This window comes from Lampetra planeri, chromosome 30, assembly GCF_965212315.1.
Source record: "Lampetra planeri chromosome 30, kcLamPlan1.2.h2, whole genome shotgun sequence".
NCBI lineage: Eukaryota > Metazoa > Chordata > Hyperoartia > Petromyzontiformes > Petromyzontidae > Lampetra > Lampetra planeri.
Window position 1 is genome coordinate 12,825,731 of NC_136136.1, and position 18,335 is coordinate 12,844,065.

Here is an 18,335-nt window from a genome sequence, read left to right on the forward strand (position 1 = left end):
CCTCCATGCTAAGCCACCAAGTGTCGGAGTCGCAGACTGAGTGGGACCTCCACGTCCCTGGCGTCCTGGCCGCTTATAGAATGGCGCCCCATGCGGCTACGGGGTACTCGCCGTCCTACCTCATGTATGGCAGGGAAGTCTGCCTTCTGGTGGACATCCAATTGTGCATTACGCAGCCCGCACCCAGGACTAAAATCGCCGACCACATCCGTGCCAATGTCCGTCGCTTGGTGGATGCCCGGGAGGCAGCTAAATACAATTCCGAGGCATGTCAACTAGCCAATGAACGGTTGCGGAACCTCCGCACGTCTCACCATGTTTGGGCGGAGGGGGACCGTGCCTGGCTCCACTGCCCCCAAGTACCGCTAACTACGTCGCCAAAGTTGCTTAAGCTCTGGAGGGGCCCGGTAGAAATCGTCCGCATCGTCCGACCCCAGTGCGTGAAGATCCAGCACGGTAGGCGGTCCTGGTTTGTCCACCCATCGTGCCTGAAATCTTATGTCCACCCGCACACACCACCCACACTTTACGAGGGTCGAGAGCGTGAAGTGTCCGACGAGCCGGGTCGTGCCACTGAGGATTATAACTCTCAGCCGAGCTGTGTTGTTCAACCCTCAGATGCCGCGGGAGTGAAATTGCCCCGGCCGCCCGCGACGACCACCCCAGCAGGCACCCACTTGCCTGCCCAGTCGGGCGGCCAGAAAACCGGCCGGACCCCGGACTCTCTGCCCCCACGGGCCTCGGCCGCGCCAGATGGGCCAGCCACAAGGACTCGCTCGAAGTCCAGACATTTTTCTTGATCCCTGCCCATGAAATATTGTCCCAATCCACCCAGCACTTACCTTGCATTTGATTGGCCGAGTCGGTCGTTTCTCTTCTCTCTTTCTCTCTCTCTCTTCAACGTGGTCTAGCGGCCATGGGCTGCTCTGTCGCCATGTGCGTCTTGTTGGTGTGGCTGGGGCTTGGGATCGTACTATGTATATTGTGTACATAGTGTATTATTTGTACAGGTGGGCTCGGGTATTTATGTGGGTCCACGCAGTTTTTGTTTTCGTTCCCGTTCAGTTGAGGCACACATACACGTTTTTTTTTATTATTATTAAGGTCTTTATTGATGTTATTGTTGCAGCCAGGTCGGCTGGGTGCTACGAGGGGGGGGGGGGGGTGATGTTGCGCTGTAAATAGGGCTATAAATATACTTAATGGGTCGCGCTACTTACCTGTAGTTGCAGAAAGGGTCCACCAGGGGCAAAACCTCGAACCGGAACAGGGGCCACTAGATTTCCCAGCTCCGAGGCAAGGGGGGGCTGCGGGATGTGCTGGGATCCCCCGGGACCCCCCTTGAAACTCTCTGGGAGGGAGGTGTGGCCGGGGGTGGGCACGCCTCCAGAGCTTGTATAAAAGCCGACCTCTGGACGGCTCGGGCAGCCAGTTGAAGACTGAAGACCAGCTAGCCAGGACCCTGGGATTCCCCTGACTCGCCGTCCTTGTAAGGGCCGGGTCTGAGTGGGTTAGTAGTGCGACCCTGGAACCCTCGGGGCCCGACGTCCTTGTAAGGGCCGGGACTGAGCGGCCCAGTGGTCGGGACCGGTACCTTGGCTGGGTCAGGTCAGAATAGCCTCCCCTAGGTCACCCTTAGCCGGAGGACCCAGAGACCGTAGCCCCAGTAGTAGGGCACGTCAGTCCGGAGGCGGTATTTCCTTAGGCAGCGGGTGAAGGGGCCGTTACCCCTTCAAGTGTTAGGGTTCCCTACGTGCTGTATCGTAGCCATTGTTAATAAACGTGTTGCCTCTAACCGTCCATCTCCACTCTCGTAAAACCCACACTACACATGTTTGAGGCCATGACCATGATGATGTGATTAGGCAAGAGGAGCAACGATAGCCTAGGTGCGACTGTGCGAGACTAATCAAATATTGGGGCTCCACCTGACCGATTGCCGCATCCCCTGAGCTGATAATAGTCACTACGCCACTGCCTACAGGCTGACATCAATCCCTGTACCTACTTGACCAGAAGTAACCCCGCGCTGTGAAGAAAGGCTGGAGATGAGAAATGATCCGAGGTGTGACGATATAGGATTGGTGGCTAGGACCTGAGGACAGGTCCTTTATCCGAGGGGAAGGGGCGGTGATGTAATGGTCATGCTGTCTCAATTTTTGGCACTGCTCAACGCTGACACCCCAATTTATGGGCTCATTCCATTGGCTGCCGCGAAGTGGGAGCTGTGAGTGCTTCGTTTCCAAATTCAAACTGAGCACTCGTGGCACTTAACGATCAGATAGACGGAGCCGGGTTGTGAGGAGAAGGTGGACGACCATAAATTGGAGGAGTGGGAATTAAAATGATCCACTGAGGTTCGATTGTGTGAATAATGGTTGATAGTTGTGGAAATTCAGAGGGAGCAACGATTGAGGCTCGAGTCGTGTGGATTGGTGCCTGCATTGTCTCCCGGTCCTCTACCGGTGTACATCATGAAAAGCAAGTTCTTCTTGCACTGTCATGATTAGTACTCATGGTCTCATATTACAGGGCACTGCGGTGGCGATATGTTAACTACCTCGCCTGGTATACAGGAGATTGTGGGTTTGATCCCGGCCCCGACACCTGCTGTATATTTGGAGTTTACATGTTCTCTCTCCCCATGGTCGCGTGTATTGTTCTTCGGATACGTTGGTTTGTCCCTCCACATTTAGAAACATGCGTTTAGAGTATTTGTCTGCTATCAACTTCAGCATGAAAAGCGACGTCGTTGAGCTTTCATTTGTGGCCAGGTCGCTTCTGAAAAAGAGCTATATAGCTCAGTGAACCTTACCTGGTAAAATTAAACAATGTTTAAAGTAATACAGGGTGTTTTAATGAGATAGACCCGATTTGAAATCGCTATATCTCTGCAACCACGAAACGCCCATGAACGAAACTCTTACCACGTGGAAGGGCGGGGCATAGAGTTTCAAATGATTACCGCTAGATGCCTCTTCCAGCGCACAAACAGCCCCTAGCCTCAGTCATTCGCAAGATGGTGACCCCGCAACACAAGGCGTTTTGCGTTCTGCTGTTCAGCAAGACTGAATCCGTAATTGCGGTGCAGCGTGCGTTTTGACGGCATTTTGGCATTGATCCGCCAATGTCAAAGAGCATTCGTTGTTGGTACCGACAATTTGAGGAAATAGACTGTTTATGTAAGCGGAAGAGCACAGAGCGACCACGCACCTCAGAGAAAAACGGGAATAGATAGGTGTTTAGGACTATCGTCTCGATGTTGTCCGTACAGCAGGTGGATGGCACATAGAGCATTTATAAAATGGTTATTAAAACGCAATAACTCATTAAACCGTTTGTAACTTTTCGTGCAATTTTAACATGTTACCATCGTGAAATATACTGCTTTGAAATTGGATCCACATATTTTAAACACCCTGTAGTTTATTAACATAAACAATTTATTTTCACGCTATTTTTCAGAATTTCCCGGAAAGATAGTAAGTTAGCTGTCTCTTACTTCTTATTAACTGCACGATCCGATGGCACTGCAGTTCGCGCTGTGAACCCAGCAACCCGAGTTTGATGCCTGTCCACGGCTACAATCAGTGACAATTGAAATCCGAACCGGTCTTGGGCTATCCCCCCTTCACCAAACCGCACTAACCAAGCGTGGTGAAGTGGGAGGGGCTTTCAATCCCGTGGTGAAGTGTGGGGCTTTCAATCCCGCGGTGAAGTGTGGGGGCTTTCAATCCCATGGTGAAGTGTGGGGGCTTACAACCCCGCGGTGAAGTGTGGGAGCTTTCAATCCCGCGGTGAAGTGTGGGGGCTTTCAATCCCGTGGTGAAGTGTGGGGGCTTTCAATCCCGTGGTGAAGTGTGGGGGCTTTCAATCCCGCGGTGAAGTGTGGGGGCTTTCAATCCCATGGTGAAGTGTGGGGGCTTACAACCCCGCGGTGAAGTGTGGGAGCTTTCAATCCCGCGGTGAAGTGTGGGGTCTTACAACCCCGCGGTGAAGTGTGGGGGCTTTCAATCCCGTGGTGAAGTGTGGGGGCTTTCAATCCCGTGGTGAAGTGTGGGGGCTTTCAACCCCGCGGTGAAATGTGGGGGCTTTCAATCCCGTGGTGAAGTGTGGGGGCTTTCAATCCCGTGGTGAAGTGTGGGGGCTTTCAACCGTGCGTTGAAGTGTGGTGGCTTTCAATCCCGCGGTGAAGTGTGGGGGCTTTCAGCCCCGTGGTGAAATGTGGGGGCTTTCAATCCCGTGGTGAAGTGTGGGGGCTTTCAGCCCCGTGGTGAAGAGTGGGGGCTTTCAATCCCGCGGTGAAGTTTGGGGGCTTTCAACCCCACAGTGAAGAGCGGGGGCTTTCAATCCCGTGGTGAAGTGTGGGGGCTTTCAGCCCCGTGGTGAAGAGTGGGGGCTTTCAATCCCGTGGTGAAGTATGGGGGCTTTTAATCCCGCAGTGAAGAGCGGGGGCTTTCAATCCCGTGGTGAAGTGTGGGGGCTTTCAATCCCGTGGTGAAGTGTGGGGGGCTTTCAATCCCGTGGTGAAGTGTGGGAGCTTTCAATCCCGCGGTGAAGTGTGGGAGATTTCAATCCCGCGGTGAAGTGTGGTGGTTTTCAATCCCGTTGTGAAGTGTGGGGGCTTTCAATCCCGTGGTGAAGTGTGGGAGCTTTCAATCCCGCGGTGAAGTGTGGGAGGTTTCAATCCCGCGGTGAAGTGTGGGGGCTTTCAATCCCGTTGTGAAGTGTGGGGGCTTTCAATCCCGTGGTGAAGTGTGGGAGCTTTCAATCCCGCGGTGAAGTGTGGGGGCTTTCAACCCCGCGGTGAAGTGTGGGGGTTCTCAATCCCATAGTGAGTTGACAAAGAGCTAAAATTAATACGAGAAAGGTGTTTCATTTGAATAGTCCGGCTGCGTCAGCACCACTGTGCATGAGGCGTGTCTCCCGTGTAGCCTCGGCGCACACCCAGAAAGATTCATTTGCTGGGGTGTGTGGAGGTGGCTTGGCAGGCCTCAGCGCTCCTTCACAGAGCCTCCTCGTTCAGCATCTGCTGGTAAGCAGCCTTGAAATCGTCAGTGCTCATGTGGGGCAAGTTGTGAATATACTGCGGTAAAATATTGCTACTTCTATCAAGTAACGCACTATAGCAGGTAAAAAATATATATTTAAGGACGTTCTCAACATTTCCATCAACATGGCCTTTTCATAAAATAAGCAGTGCGAGGAAAAACTCCTCTTATTAAAATGATCATCTCTTGATACGAGTCCCGCCACATGTGCATGGTATTCACATTGTGTTGAGTTAATTACAATGTCTTATTTACATTATCTACGTCATGTTCTTGTTGTGCAATTGCTTTTAACTCCTTTTATCTGCTTGTGTAAACCAGGTCTCCATTAAAAAGAGAGACGGGCAGTCCGGTTGGAAAGGAAAGGAAACAACCAATTCCATCCAGTCGCATTTCTTGTGTTCCCCTGGGCTATAAAAAATAATTCGTTTCAGGTTGGGTTAGATCGTGTCAGTGTAATGCCGAAGTTTCTCAACGATAGCCCTCCACCACCCAAAAGAGCCAATCCAATATAGTTATCGCATGGGCAAATATGCAGATTTATTTTGCATTTTAGCAAACCGGACGAATGTTGTAAGTTGAGCAGTTTTCAAGTCAAGATTTTGCTGTTCTACGTGTGGCGGTCGCCAATCCAAGTGATGTCCAGGCTCAAATCCGCTTAGCTTGCGAGATCTGGCGAGATCGGCCGTGTCGCGGGCGAGCTGGCCCATAGATACTGCGCTTGGCTGTGTAATTGGTTGTCCTCCCCGCCCCCGTGAGTGCAGGTGGCGTTGGGCACTGTGCGAAGTCGTCAGCCTGCGATAGGGACGAGCAATGGGCACGCAGTGGGCGCAGATCGCCCTGCTCCTCCAGCTGAGCAGCGTGGTGCTTGCAGGTACCAAACTCTGTATGATTATGTTGAACTTATTTTGCAAATTACGTAGCTAACTGTGCTAATCGGAGGTGTGCGGGAAGCACAACAAACTAAACACAAAGAAATAACTTATAAAGAAATTAGTTTTCAATCTAGATTTAAAAGTGCATAGCTCCAGTCGCTTCCTAATATCGGAATTACGTTCCAGACGGCCGCAGAAGCGCATATGAAAGCATGCAAATACAGTGACCGTCTGTCTTTGTGTGGCACACTGTGAAACTATGGATTTCACAGGTCACACATACATCGACTCTCTTTGTTTTATCGTGAAAAATCATGGAGTTGCTATCACATAACCACATTGCTTATGTGACATTTGTTCTCAATCTTTGTGTGTAAAAGTTCCATCAACGAGAACCATCCAGTTCTCTGGGTACGAAGGCAACGTGTCTTCCCGAGACCATGTCCCAAACGACACAGATGTGGATTTCACCTTCCTCATTGTGGCCGTCTCCCGAAAGGTCATCAAAATCAAGTTTGAATGGCTCAGGTAAAAGCCCCCTTTGTGTGCACGCGCATTGTTGGAGTGCACAGATGGGCATGTACATCAAGGGCACATGTGCGCGTCTGGTCGTGTATAGAATGCATGTCCCATTGTCTCTGAGAAAACAATAATAACTTCCTCAATCGTAATCGCATGCCGTTTTACACAATCCGCTAACCCCACAGAAGCTAAAAATAAATGTGAGGTGCGTTTTAACATTTACTTTAGTACACGAGTGGATTTAACCACAGACGTCTTATTTTACGTTTAGAATGTTTATTTTTTATTTTAACACCACTGTATCCTCCGTGTATTTTTCAGACAGTTTCGCCATAAGGGGCTCTTATTTTTTTAAGATTACACATTTGTTTAGGACCTATAGCTTCAGGCTCCGGCTGGAATGTTGGCTGTCTTATCAACAAGAACACACATAAAGTCAATTATGGCCTGAACTTTAAATTCATAAAAATATTTCCTGGGCAAATTCAAACCACCAACAAATGCAGCTCACGGACCAGAGTGGTGATCGAGAGCAGCCTAGGTGGGAAACGTCTGTAGTGCCACCAATTGTTTTCTTTACACTGCATGACCAATGAAATAAAATGATTTGAACATCACGATTAGTGTTGAAATGTATTTCCAAACCCACCGTCTAAAACAACTACAGCTACTACGTCGGGTGGTACGGGCTAGTGATAATCTGGTATGGAGCCGTGGGCTAACCGGGTTTCAACGCCACGTGTGGGCATTTAAATGGCAATAGTAATCACATGTAAAATGTCTTCAGTTATGATCCTCTCATTACGTGACTTTGAATTTTCACTTTTTTTACTTCCAAAAAATCTAAGCAAACTTTGTTTCTCGAGTTGAATTTGTGATTGGAAATTACATTGGCAACTTGCAAAATGCTTTCACCTTCTGGTGTGACGGCAGACAGATTTTCTATGCAGAGTGTTTGTTGAATCGGTGGTGGGAGGTTGCATCTCAGTCAGTCGACCCATGGCACCTGGATCTGTCCCGTGACCTCCTGGCGTTCGACACTTCATGTGGCCTCAACGTGCACATCGCCTGGCACAATCGTCGTGGTGACGTTACCGCCACTTAGTGGCGAATGGCGGTGGGAGTTGGGGGGTGCTTAAGGTAAGCCGAAGCAAACGGTGGTGACTGCGGCCTTGTGCTTATTTGACGGACCACAGCCTGTGGGAAGACGCGGTGTGCGCAAACGAGAGCCTCTCCGTTCTGGACGGAGCAGCGAGGGCCAACGCGCTGGTCGTGCTCTGTGGGACCTCCATGCCCTCCGTCTCTTTCAAGTCCACGCAGAGCAACCTGACGCTGGTGCTGAGGTCCACGGGGCCCCTTGTGGGTACGTCCGCCGCAGCTTTCTACTCCAACATAGTTTTTTTTAATTTCCCACTAGACAACCGAGCCGCGCCAGGGCTAGTACCGAGTCAACTTGGCACAGCTCACGAGGCGCCCGGTTGTTCATCCTCTTGAGAAGCGGAGTCGTGCCGCCGACGTGATGTGTCGCAATCCGCGCTCATCGATGTGGCACACACGCTTGAGTTGAGATTAATTGATACGAGTTTGAAAAAGCATCATAAGCAATGATGCAATTTAATGACGATTCCATTGTAGTAGATACCCTGTGTATACGTATCGTTGCAATGCTGTATGATGTAACTTACAGTTTGATGTTTTTTTAAAAATAAAATCCAGAAAGGGGCTTCAGGCTCAAGTACAGCTCTGTCACAGCCACGCCATCATCTGCAGGTGAGTGCAAGTTTTGATTTATTTACAAAAAAGCCCTCGCGTCCTGTGGACGTAACCGTCTATCCATCCTTGCTCATCCCTTCCTCTCACCAAGCCGCCCGCCCGCACAACTCGCCATCATAAACAACTTTTCAGAATTAAAAATACCACTTCACCCAACGCCTGTATTTCTATAAAGAAGCTGAGATCAAATTGGTAACTAAATGCCCGAGACAAAAGTATTCGACAATACCAATAAAAGTGTAACAATAATAATCACAGTTTCATCTTTGCCCTGTTTTAGCCCCATGCTATGAGTGTGCGCGTGTTTGTTCGCAGCCTGCGGAAAGACATCAGACTGGAGGAACTTCCCTTGGGATGTGCAGCTGTTCTTCAACAGTCGCTTTGCTGCCAACGGCACGATTATTGGCAGGAGGTGGATCCTAACGACCGCTAAGCAAATCGTCACTGCGTGAGTACCACCGGTCGCCGTTCTTCGAACAAAAAACCTTCTGCACACGCACTCGAGTCAAAGTTCACACTGTGGCACGCGCACGTGCACTCGCGATTCTCCATCTACATAATTTTCTACTTGTCTGTTGTATGGAATTTGGTGCACACTTACAGTTGGACCCGCCAACGAGTTCCGGCAGGTGCACTAAATTAATATTGTTTTGAACCGAGCGTGTGTTTTTAAAGGTTCACTATCCCCATACAAGAAGACAGGTCTTGCTCATTAATTGCAGAGATGACCCAGGTGGTTGTAGGAATCGAACCATTCCCTCGGCACGAGCTGGCTCGCGCCTCGTGCTTCGACCACTTGGCTGCCCCATCACTTTTTGCACTTGCAAATAGGCGCGGCGGGTGCGTCTCTTGCAGCCAAGACGTCCCGAAATGGACCATCAGGTACAGCGATGGCGTGTTCCACAGCGTGGGAATCATTTCAGTACACAACCGATTCAACACCAGCACGCACGACTACAACGTCGCCGTGGTGGAGCTGAGCAAAGCAGTGCCGTTCTCGGACGCAGTGAGTGCGGTGTGCCTGCCTCATGCCACGCGGCATTCCCCTGCTGCAGGGAAAGTCTGCTACCTCGGCAATGGTACGTATTCAACATCCTCTGCATCGTCTCCGCACCTCCGATTATTAGCACGGTTGGCTACGTACAGTGCGAAAGAAGTTCAACATACATACATTCTCTACGCCGGGCGTGGTTTGTTCCCTGCGGTGAACGATCACACAAGTCGTTGTGTCCATCGTTTGTCACTGGAGTTGCGCTTCTCGATCATTTTCTGCGCATTATTTCAACTCGATCGTGAAGTCCCACGTTGCAGATGTCTTCGGCTCGTGACACGAGAAGGCCCAGCAGCCTCGATTTCAACGGGCACACCGTCCCCCGTGACCCTTCATGAACTCAAATCCCAGTTGCCTTCATTCATAGTCAAGCCAACGGTAGTTTTTTTCCGTGGAAAGATTCAGCCCCGTCATAGGACATGTTGAGCAGGAAATAACTTTGACCTCCTGTGTTTCAGGGTACGGACTTCCCTTGGGAATACTCAGCCAGAGTGACTGCGCGTCTGCGCAGTTCTACGGCAGCGCCTTATCCAGCCGCATGCTCTGCGCACAGAACATTGAGCACAGCGGGTGCTGGGTGAGTATGCACACAAAGACAAACATCCCCCGTATACTGTTAACAGACTGTTGCGGCAAGTGCTGTTAGCGAGTACACGTACGCACGCACGTGGGTACATGATCATTTAAAAAATAACGAAGCGAAAAAAGACAAAGATGTCTTATAATTGTTTAACAGTTGCTGAGCATAGGTCTAAAACATCAAGTAGTCAGCAATAAACACCACTACTCTCTTAACTTAACACAGGTTTTTGCAATCAATAATATTACTATTCATAGCTGATGATCGGGTTAGGGCTACATAACGATCTGTTCAAATATTTGTCGTTAGAAACACACCACCACCCGCGTTTAATGACACTCCAATTCTCTAAACGCACGTTGATTCTAAATGTGGAGTGTAAAACCGGAGGACCCCGAGAAAAATCCATGCGACCACGATGAGAGAGACATGCAAAGTCCAAATATATAGCAGGCATCGTCAGGGTCGGGATCAAACCCATGATATACTGTATACCAGGCAAGGTAGTTAACATACTCTTAGGTTTTTTCGGTAAAGTCATGTAGGTAAAAAATAAAATTACTAAAAGTAATAATAGAAATAAAATAAAATAATAAATCACGACGTTTCGGAGGCAACACAAGTCTCCGTCATCAGGTGGGACCGTCACAGCTAAAATTACTGCATCAAGTGAGGCACAATTCCAAGAGACCAGCCCTTAAATACAAGTTAAGGGGGAGGGGCTTATCTGAATGTGGTAACCAGGGAATGGAACGTGGGGGTGGTGGGCGGGGCTACAAGAGAAATTGGCCAATGTCGTAAATGTGCAAGAGAACAATCGGTGTACCTCGACCTAAACCGGTGTTGGTTGAGAATCCAAATTCAAAAAAGCAGTACTGTTAAACGCTGGGGATGTCAACACTCGGTAAAGTAGAAAAGTACCTGTCAAATAAGATGGTACAAATATGTGTAGTTAAATCTTTTTTTCATGGTTAATAACATCTTTCCAATGATCGGCAACGTTGCCGATCATTGCTATAACGCTGTGGGTTCTCATGATATTGTTTTTTCCGAGACCAAGGTGCTCTGCAAACCCTCTGGCTACCATCAAAGGTTTGTACACGAAGCCATCCAGATTTACAAACACAGACATAACTTCAACCGTGATGATGGGTACAAACTGAGTAATCATTGGAAACATGTTATTAACCATGCAAAAAAGATTTAACTACACATATTTGTACCATCTTATTTGACAGGTACTTTTCTACTTTACCGAGTGTTGACATCCCCAGCGTTTAACAGTACTGCTTTTTATATTTGAATTCTCAACCAACACCGGTTTAGGTCGAGGTACACCGATTGTTCTCTTGCACATTGACGACATTGGCCAATTTCTCTTGTAGCCCCGCCCACCACCCCCACGTTCCATTCCCTGGTTACCACATTCAGATAAGCCCCTCCCCCTTAACTTGTATTTAAGGGCTGGTCTCTTGGAATTTTGCCTCACTTGATGCAGTAATTTTAGCTGTGACGGTCCCACCTGATGACGGAGACTCGTGTTGCCTCCGAAACGTCGTGATTTATTATTTTATTTCTATTATTACTTTTAGTAATTTTTTTTACCTACGTGACTTTACCGAAAAAAAATAAGAGTATGAATCCTTGCAGTCACGAAAGCTTCAAATCAAGGTAGCTAACATCTCGCCAACGCGGCAATCAATTTTCACATTGCTATATCTGGCTGTGACAATTGTTAAAGTGCTTCAAACGAAGTTGGATCTCGGTTGGGGTTGACTCAACCCTTCATCCTTTCAGGGTATGACAAAATAGGTACCACTTTGATAGAAGTCATCAGAAGTTTTCCCATGTATAGACTTGTTCTGGCCACAGGTATGTGGATTTCCCACCACTCGCTCAGGACTTTAAACAGGAGATGCGCATGGCCCAATGTTTTTACTTTTTGATTGGACAAGCCGTTCATGTACCCGTTTGCATTCTTCCCCACCCTTATTGGCGAAATGTCCAGAGGGCCCTCGTCAGCCAGTGCCCGATGAACCCTGTGAGATGAAATTAACGCTCATTCTGGCTCGCATCAGGTCGCAAATCCAGATGCCTGGAACGTGCTTCTTTCTCAGACCTGCAATTCCCCTCAAACGACATTCAATTTGTTAACGCACACAATTCGTAAACATTGGAGGAGCGGTGGTGAAGCAGATAGCGCACTGTGCTCTATATCGATTGATGTCTGAACCAATCCTGGGCTCCTTGGTCGCCAACCTACACTGACCAGTGTAGTGAAGTATGGTCAAAATAACCCCCTTGACTGACACGACATGGGGAAGCCTTCGTCCAGCGGTGGATGGACAAAGGTCTGTAAATAATTATGAATGTGGTAACTAGATAGGGGGTTGAAACAAGCCATTGATGGGGGTATACAGCTTTTGACCAGCCCTCATCTGATGTATGTGTAGTGAGTCCAACTGAGTCGTAGACGTTGTTCTTTAGAGGCAACACTTTTATTGTAACATCAACCCGTTAACACAAAGGGGTAACTGCCCCTTCACCAGATACAGCCTAGGGTGGTATCCACCCAGCTAACTACTCTATACGTAAGAGTTACAGCTACGAAGGGTCAGACCCTCACTCGGGGCCCCGACCACGTGTTGATGCCTCGTAGAGATTCCAGCTTGTAGACGTGGAGCTTCCAGCTTGTCGAACGAAGAACCCTGGTCCCTCCCAGGGACCCACCTTATATCCCCTCGGGTCGGGGCCGCTCCACCCAAGGCCCCACCCACCGTCTCGAGCGTTCTAGCTCCCTCTCGATCCCTCTCGAGAGCTCTGCCTGGACACGTGATCACCCCCTAGCCCCCCCACCTGGGCCCTCTCTGTGGACACTCCGGATCACGTGTCTATGGGGTCAACCAGAGTGCCATGGCCCGGGGCATCCCTGCCCCTGGGCTGGCACTCTCCCACTCCCCCTGGTGGGAGCCGCCACTACACGCTGTGCGTGATGCCCACGCTATCCCAGCGCTCACCAAGCCCCGTTAGGGCTGGTACTACACACGCCTACGGGGTGTACGCGATGACGGTGCATCGCACGCCGTGCTGTGCTAGAGCCGGCCTCACATAGCAACCCACCCGGTGCTGTCCGCGATGTAGGGACATTGTACGCCACGGCCCTCTCGGGCCGGCACCATACAGTGACATCACGGATGTCACTACATATGTATGGAACAGTATAACATACACGACTAATACTGTGTGATCTTTGTGCCACTTGGCGGCCGGGTAGCGCAGTGGGAACGCTTGTGCCTCAGCAAGAAGGGCCTGGGTTTTTATGCCCGACTCGGGCGCCTTTCTCTGTGAAGTTTGTATGTTCTCCCCCTGTTCTACACGGGTTTCCTTCCATAGCTACAAAAACACACGCAGTGTAACTGTTATCGGCCACGCATCGCAATGATAAAAAAACGCCTGAAATCTACTTACTGTAGTTGGGATTACACGCAGCAACATCGCTCTCCATTGCGAAAACTTGGCAGCACCCTTCTGAAAAGTGTCTCGATACAAACGTGATGGTGATGATGAACATAGCGTTGCAGAGGGTCTCAGTTCCTGACGGACAGATAGGCCTTGTGTTTAGCCCCTATCCGAAATATGTTGAGCAACTTTTCCCATCTTTTCTTACCTACTGCCGGCATTCCCCATTGGAGAGACATTTTGCAGTGCTATTTTCATCACGTTTTCTCCACCGCGTCTTAAATTTTATTTTGCTGCTACAGATGTCCAAATGATGTGCCACTTTGTTGCGCTAACATTTGCGGCCAGGTCGCTTCTGAAAAAGAAGTTAATACATCAGTGGGCTTTGCCTAGTAGGATGGGGATGGTTTAGTTTAATTTGTGTTTTGGTGATTTGTTTACCTTTCTTGTACTTTTCACTACTATCGTGTTTTAGTTTTGTTTGTTGTTGTAACGTTCTTACCCGCCCCTACTGCACATATGTGAAACATAGCTCATCGGATTATTCCAGTAATAAATATTCTGATTCTGAATTTCTTTCTGAAACGTAATTATAATCATTATTTGTGTTTTAGGCAAACACGGCCCAGTCGCTGGTGTGCAGAGAGGAGGACGACAGGTGGTATGTTACTGGCCTGGCCAGCTGGGGCAACCAATGCAACTACCCACCAGCACGTGCATATCCCGGCGTCTTCACCAGGGTCTACAAGTTCCTCGGTTTCATCGAGGACATCGCAAACTGACGCGGAACCATCGCTCTCAAACGGCTCGGCACACTCCTCCACCGGAGCAGCGCTGCTCCACACAGTGTATGTCATCTCTGTGCTATCGGAACTGGACACGGTTCGCTCAGCAGTCGCCGAAGTACATCGAGGAGGTATATCGAGTTGGGTTTCATTCACCGCATCGCCACATTGTGCACGAGTCGAATTCGAGGCGAACTGTAGGATACATTGTTCGTAGAAACTAATTTTAAGTAAAGTTGTAGAGGAATGTCATGTCATGTACAGTACATTTAGTACGAGTGTAGTTTGGACACAGTTTAGGCTTTCCACGTTGTGTTAAGGTTGAAACTTGGCTGTATCATTACAAGTGTAATAAACGACTTCCACGACGACTCTGAACTGGTGTCTTTTATTTAACAGAATGTCTGCATAGCTCCGTGCTCTCTCTCTCTGGGTAGTTCTCTCGCTTCCTCGTTCGCTGCTGTGGTACGTCTCCCTCTCTCTCTCCGTTCACGCCGCTGGCTGGGTGCGCTCCCGGAGGAGACACGGCTTCACTGGAGGTTCACCACATGGTCGCTGGCGAGGAGAGGTAGAGCGGTGATGCAGTCCAGACACAAGGCTTCCCACACTGACCTCAAGTAATCTCCTGCCTCCGCTTATATGCCCCCCGGCGGAGCTAAGCTCCGCCTACGGCCACGCCTCCTCATGCAACGCTCTAGATCAGGCATGTCCAAAGTCCGGCCCGCGGGCCAAACACGACCCGCGGTCAGATTTCATATGGCCCACAGCTTCGGTCTTATAACGTGTTATTTATGGCTCGATAGCTCTGTCAGAATAAATAAATCATAAAACTTTAAAGATGTAATTTCTCCTTTCACCACACGGTGGCAGCACCATTATGCTATCTGGCTCTGCATCCGTGCCGCGAACCCTTCTCGAATCATTTATGCCATGGCGACTGCAAAAAAAAAGAGAAAAGTTGACAGTGAGGGCTGCCGCTTTCAGGAGCGGTGGGAATTACAATACTTGTTCACTGCAAATCGAGGCAACTGTGTTTGTCTAATTTGTAAAGAGACGGTTGGCTTGTTTAATGATTTTAACGTAAAGAGACACTACGAGACTAAACATGCTACAACATACGACAAGCTAACAGGGAGTGACCGTGCTGAAAAAGTGAAGCAACTCCAAGCTGCTCTGGCATCGCAACAGCGATTCTTCAACCGGGCCTGTGAGTCAAAGGAAAACATCACCAAAGCCAGCTACGAAGTGGCCAGGTTAATAGCTAAACATGGCAAACCTTTTACTGAAGGTGCGTTTATCAAAGACTGTGTCATGAAAATGGTGGAGAACATTTGCCCCGAGAAGAAGCAAGAATATATGAATGTTTGCCTGGCACGCAACACTGTGGCATGGAGAGTTGAGGACATAGTCAGATATTCAGAGACAACTGGAGGATAGGGGAGTGGCTTTTGATTATTTTTCATCAGCCTGCGATGAAAGCACCGATGCATCTGACACTGCACAACTACTTATTTTTAAAGAGGAGTTGATGACAACATGAACGTGACAGAGGAGCTGCTTGACCTCAAAAGCCTTAAAGGGCAAACCAGAGGAACAGATGTATTCGTTTCTGTTTGTGAAGCTGTTGATGATATGAAACTACCATTGAGTAAAGTTTCTGGGATCATTACCGATGGTGCGCCTGCCATGGCTGGTGAGCGAAGTGGATTGTCCACACTGATCTGCAATAAAGTCAGCGAAGAAGCAGGCAACGCTATTAAACTTCACTGTATCATTCACCAGCAGGTTATCTGCGCCAAACATCTCAAATTTGGCGATGTTATGAAACCAGTGGCAAAGGCAATCAATTATATTCGCTCTAAAGCTCTATACCGCCAACAGTTTCAGCAGTTCTTGCGTGACATCCAGGCTGAATACGATAACGTAATATATCACAACGATGTGAGGTGGCTAGGTCGGGGGTCTGCACTGCAGCGATTTTTCTCTCAAAGAGGAAATTGGACATTTTTTGGGTGAGAAGGGACAACCAATGGAAGAACTGTCCGATCCTGTATGGCTGGCAAATCTGGCTTTTTTGGTTGACATAACGAAGCATCTGAATGCGCTGAATGTTAATCTTCAAGGAAAAGATGCAGTGGTGAGCCAGCTATACGCTCACAACAAGGCCTTTGGAACCAAACTGCAACTTTTCCAAAGACACTTGTCCCAAACAGAGCCCTGCACTGCGCACTTCCCAGCTTTGAAAGAGGTCATTGACAGTTTTCCACAGGACAACATCGGTGCGTAAATGAAAAGTTATGCAACAGCTATCGCATCTCTTTTTGTGGAATTTAAGAAACGCTTTAGGGACTTTGCAGTTATTGAAAAGGACATGTTGCTTTTCTCTTCTCCTTTCTCCGTGGACCCTGATGATGCTCCTCCACAGCTGCAGCTGGAGCTCATTGAGCTGCAGTGTGACAATGAGTGCCGCGGAAAACACCAACAGTGTTCTCTTGTTGACTTTTACCGGCAGCTGGACAAAAGCAGGTTTACAGAAATGCGGTTATTCGCTAAGAAAATGCTGAGCTTATTCGGCTCCACATATTTGTGTGAGCAAACATTCTCAGTCATGAACTTAAACAAGAACCGATTGAGGTCAAGGATGAGTGACTCCCACTTGTGTGACATTTTACGCATCTCAACCACTGCCCTCAAGCCAGACCTGGTCTCTTTACTGAAATCTAGATCTCAGTATCACCCTTCTCATTAGTGTCAGCAAGTTATCTGTTCCTTGATCAATCTGAAATTGAGTGTTTTGAACGGTAACATCTGTCACTATTAACAGTGAAAAGCCTAAAGCATACTAATGCACTTGGACTTATGGCACTTGTTTTATTAAACTCTTGAATAAGATTTGGTTATAACTGTTGATGTTATGTGCCTGTAGATGTGACACAAACTATTGCTTTCTGAAAGATATTGTAAAAGACAAGGGTAAAATTCACTTGTTTTAAAGTTTAACTAGTATAAGTACCCGGCGTTGCCCGGGTGAAAAATATATTTCTTAATAACCTTACATATATACACACCCTCACCACTCACCACTCACCCTCACCATTCACCCTCACCACTCTCCCTCACCACTCATCCTCACCAATCACACCCTCACCAATCACCACTCACCCTCAACACTCACCCTCACCACTCACCCTCACCATTCACCCTCACCACTCTCCCTCACCACTCTCCCTCACCACTCATCCTCACCAATCACACCCTCACCAATCACCACTCACCACTCACCCTCAACACTCACCCTCACCACTCACCACTCACCCTCACCATTCTCCCTCACCACTCTCCCTCACCACTCATCCTCACCAATGACACGCTCACCAATCACCACTCACCACTCACCCTCACCATTCACCCTCACCACTCTCCCTCACCACTCTCCCTCACCACTCATCCTCACCAATCACACCCTCACCAATCACCACTCACCACTCACCCTCAACACTCACCCTCACCACTCACCCTCACCACTCAACCTCCCCTCACCACTCACTAATCACCACTCACAATCGCCACTCACAACCACCCTCACCATTATATTTTTGCCCCAGTCAACGCCGGATATTTCCCATTCGTAGCAGTTTATATTAACTCTATAAGCAACTTATATTAAACAGGAAGCGCGATCCTAAAGTAATTTACAACCTTCGATTAGTCCTTTGTGCGATTCAAATAATCGATTCCTGGCATGTTGGGGGTTTACATTTTGAATGATAGAGTTTCATTTTCATTGTTATTTTATTTTTTTATTTTTTCAGGAGTTTTTAATTACATTTTTGCCCCGGTCAACGCCGGATATTTCCCGTTCGTAGCAGTTTATATCGACTTTAACCAACTTATAGTAAACGGGAATCGTCCGAATCTAAAGGAATCTACAACCTTCGATTCCTTTGCGCGATTCAGAGAATCGATTCTTGGCGCGTCGGGTTTAAAAGTAATTACACAGTTGTTTTTTCATTGGTATGTAATGTTTGAAAGTTTTCATAAGATTTTAAATGTATTTTCCCAACGGGCAACGCTGGGTATATCGAGTTTATACCACAAATGCGTGCGCATATTTTTAACGGGAATTAAAAATGGCGTCCACCCGGCAGCGAATGCGTCGCTACCCGTTGCCAGGGGCAACCGCCGTCCAATGAAACTGCGTATGGTCCGGCGACACACAGACACACACACAGACAGACA

At 48.5% G+C, this 18,335-nt stretch overlaps 1 protein-coding gene across 1 annotated transcript; it reads left to right on the plus strand.

The window, feature by feature from the left end:
• Positions 1–5,779: 5,779 nt before the first annotated feature.
• LOC144728724 (transmembrane protease serine 11E-like) lies at positions 5,780–14,467 on the plus strand. The gene is made up of 8 exons (XM_078608331.1): positions 5,780–5,925; positions 6,307–6,454; positions 7,645–7,811; positions 8,165–8,218; positions 8,537–8,669; positions 9,077–9,300; positions 9,731–9,849; positions 13,926–14,467. Exons 1-8 carry the CDS (start codon positions 5,865–5,867, stop codon positions 14,091–14,093), a joined length of 1,074 nt encoding a protein of 357 aa, XP_078464457.1. The 5' UTR covers positions 5,780–5,864; the 3' UTR covers positions 14,094–14,467.
• The last annotated feature ends 3,868 nt before the right edge of the window (positions 14,468–18,335 follow it).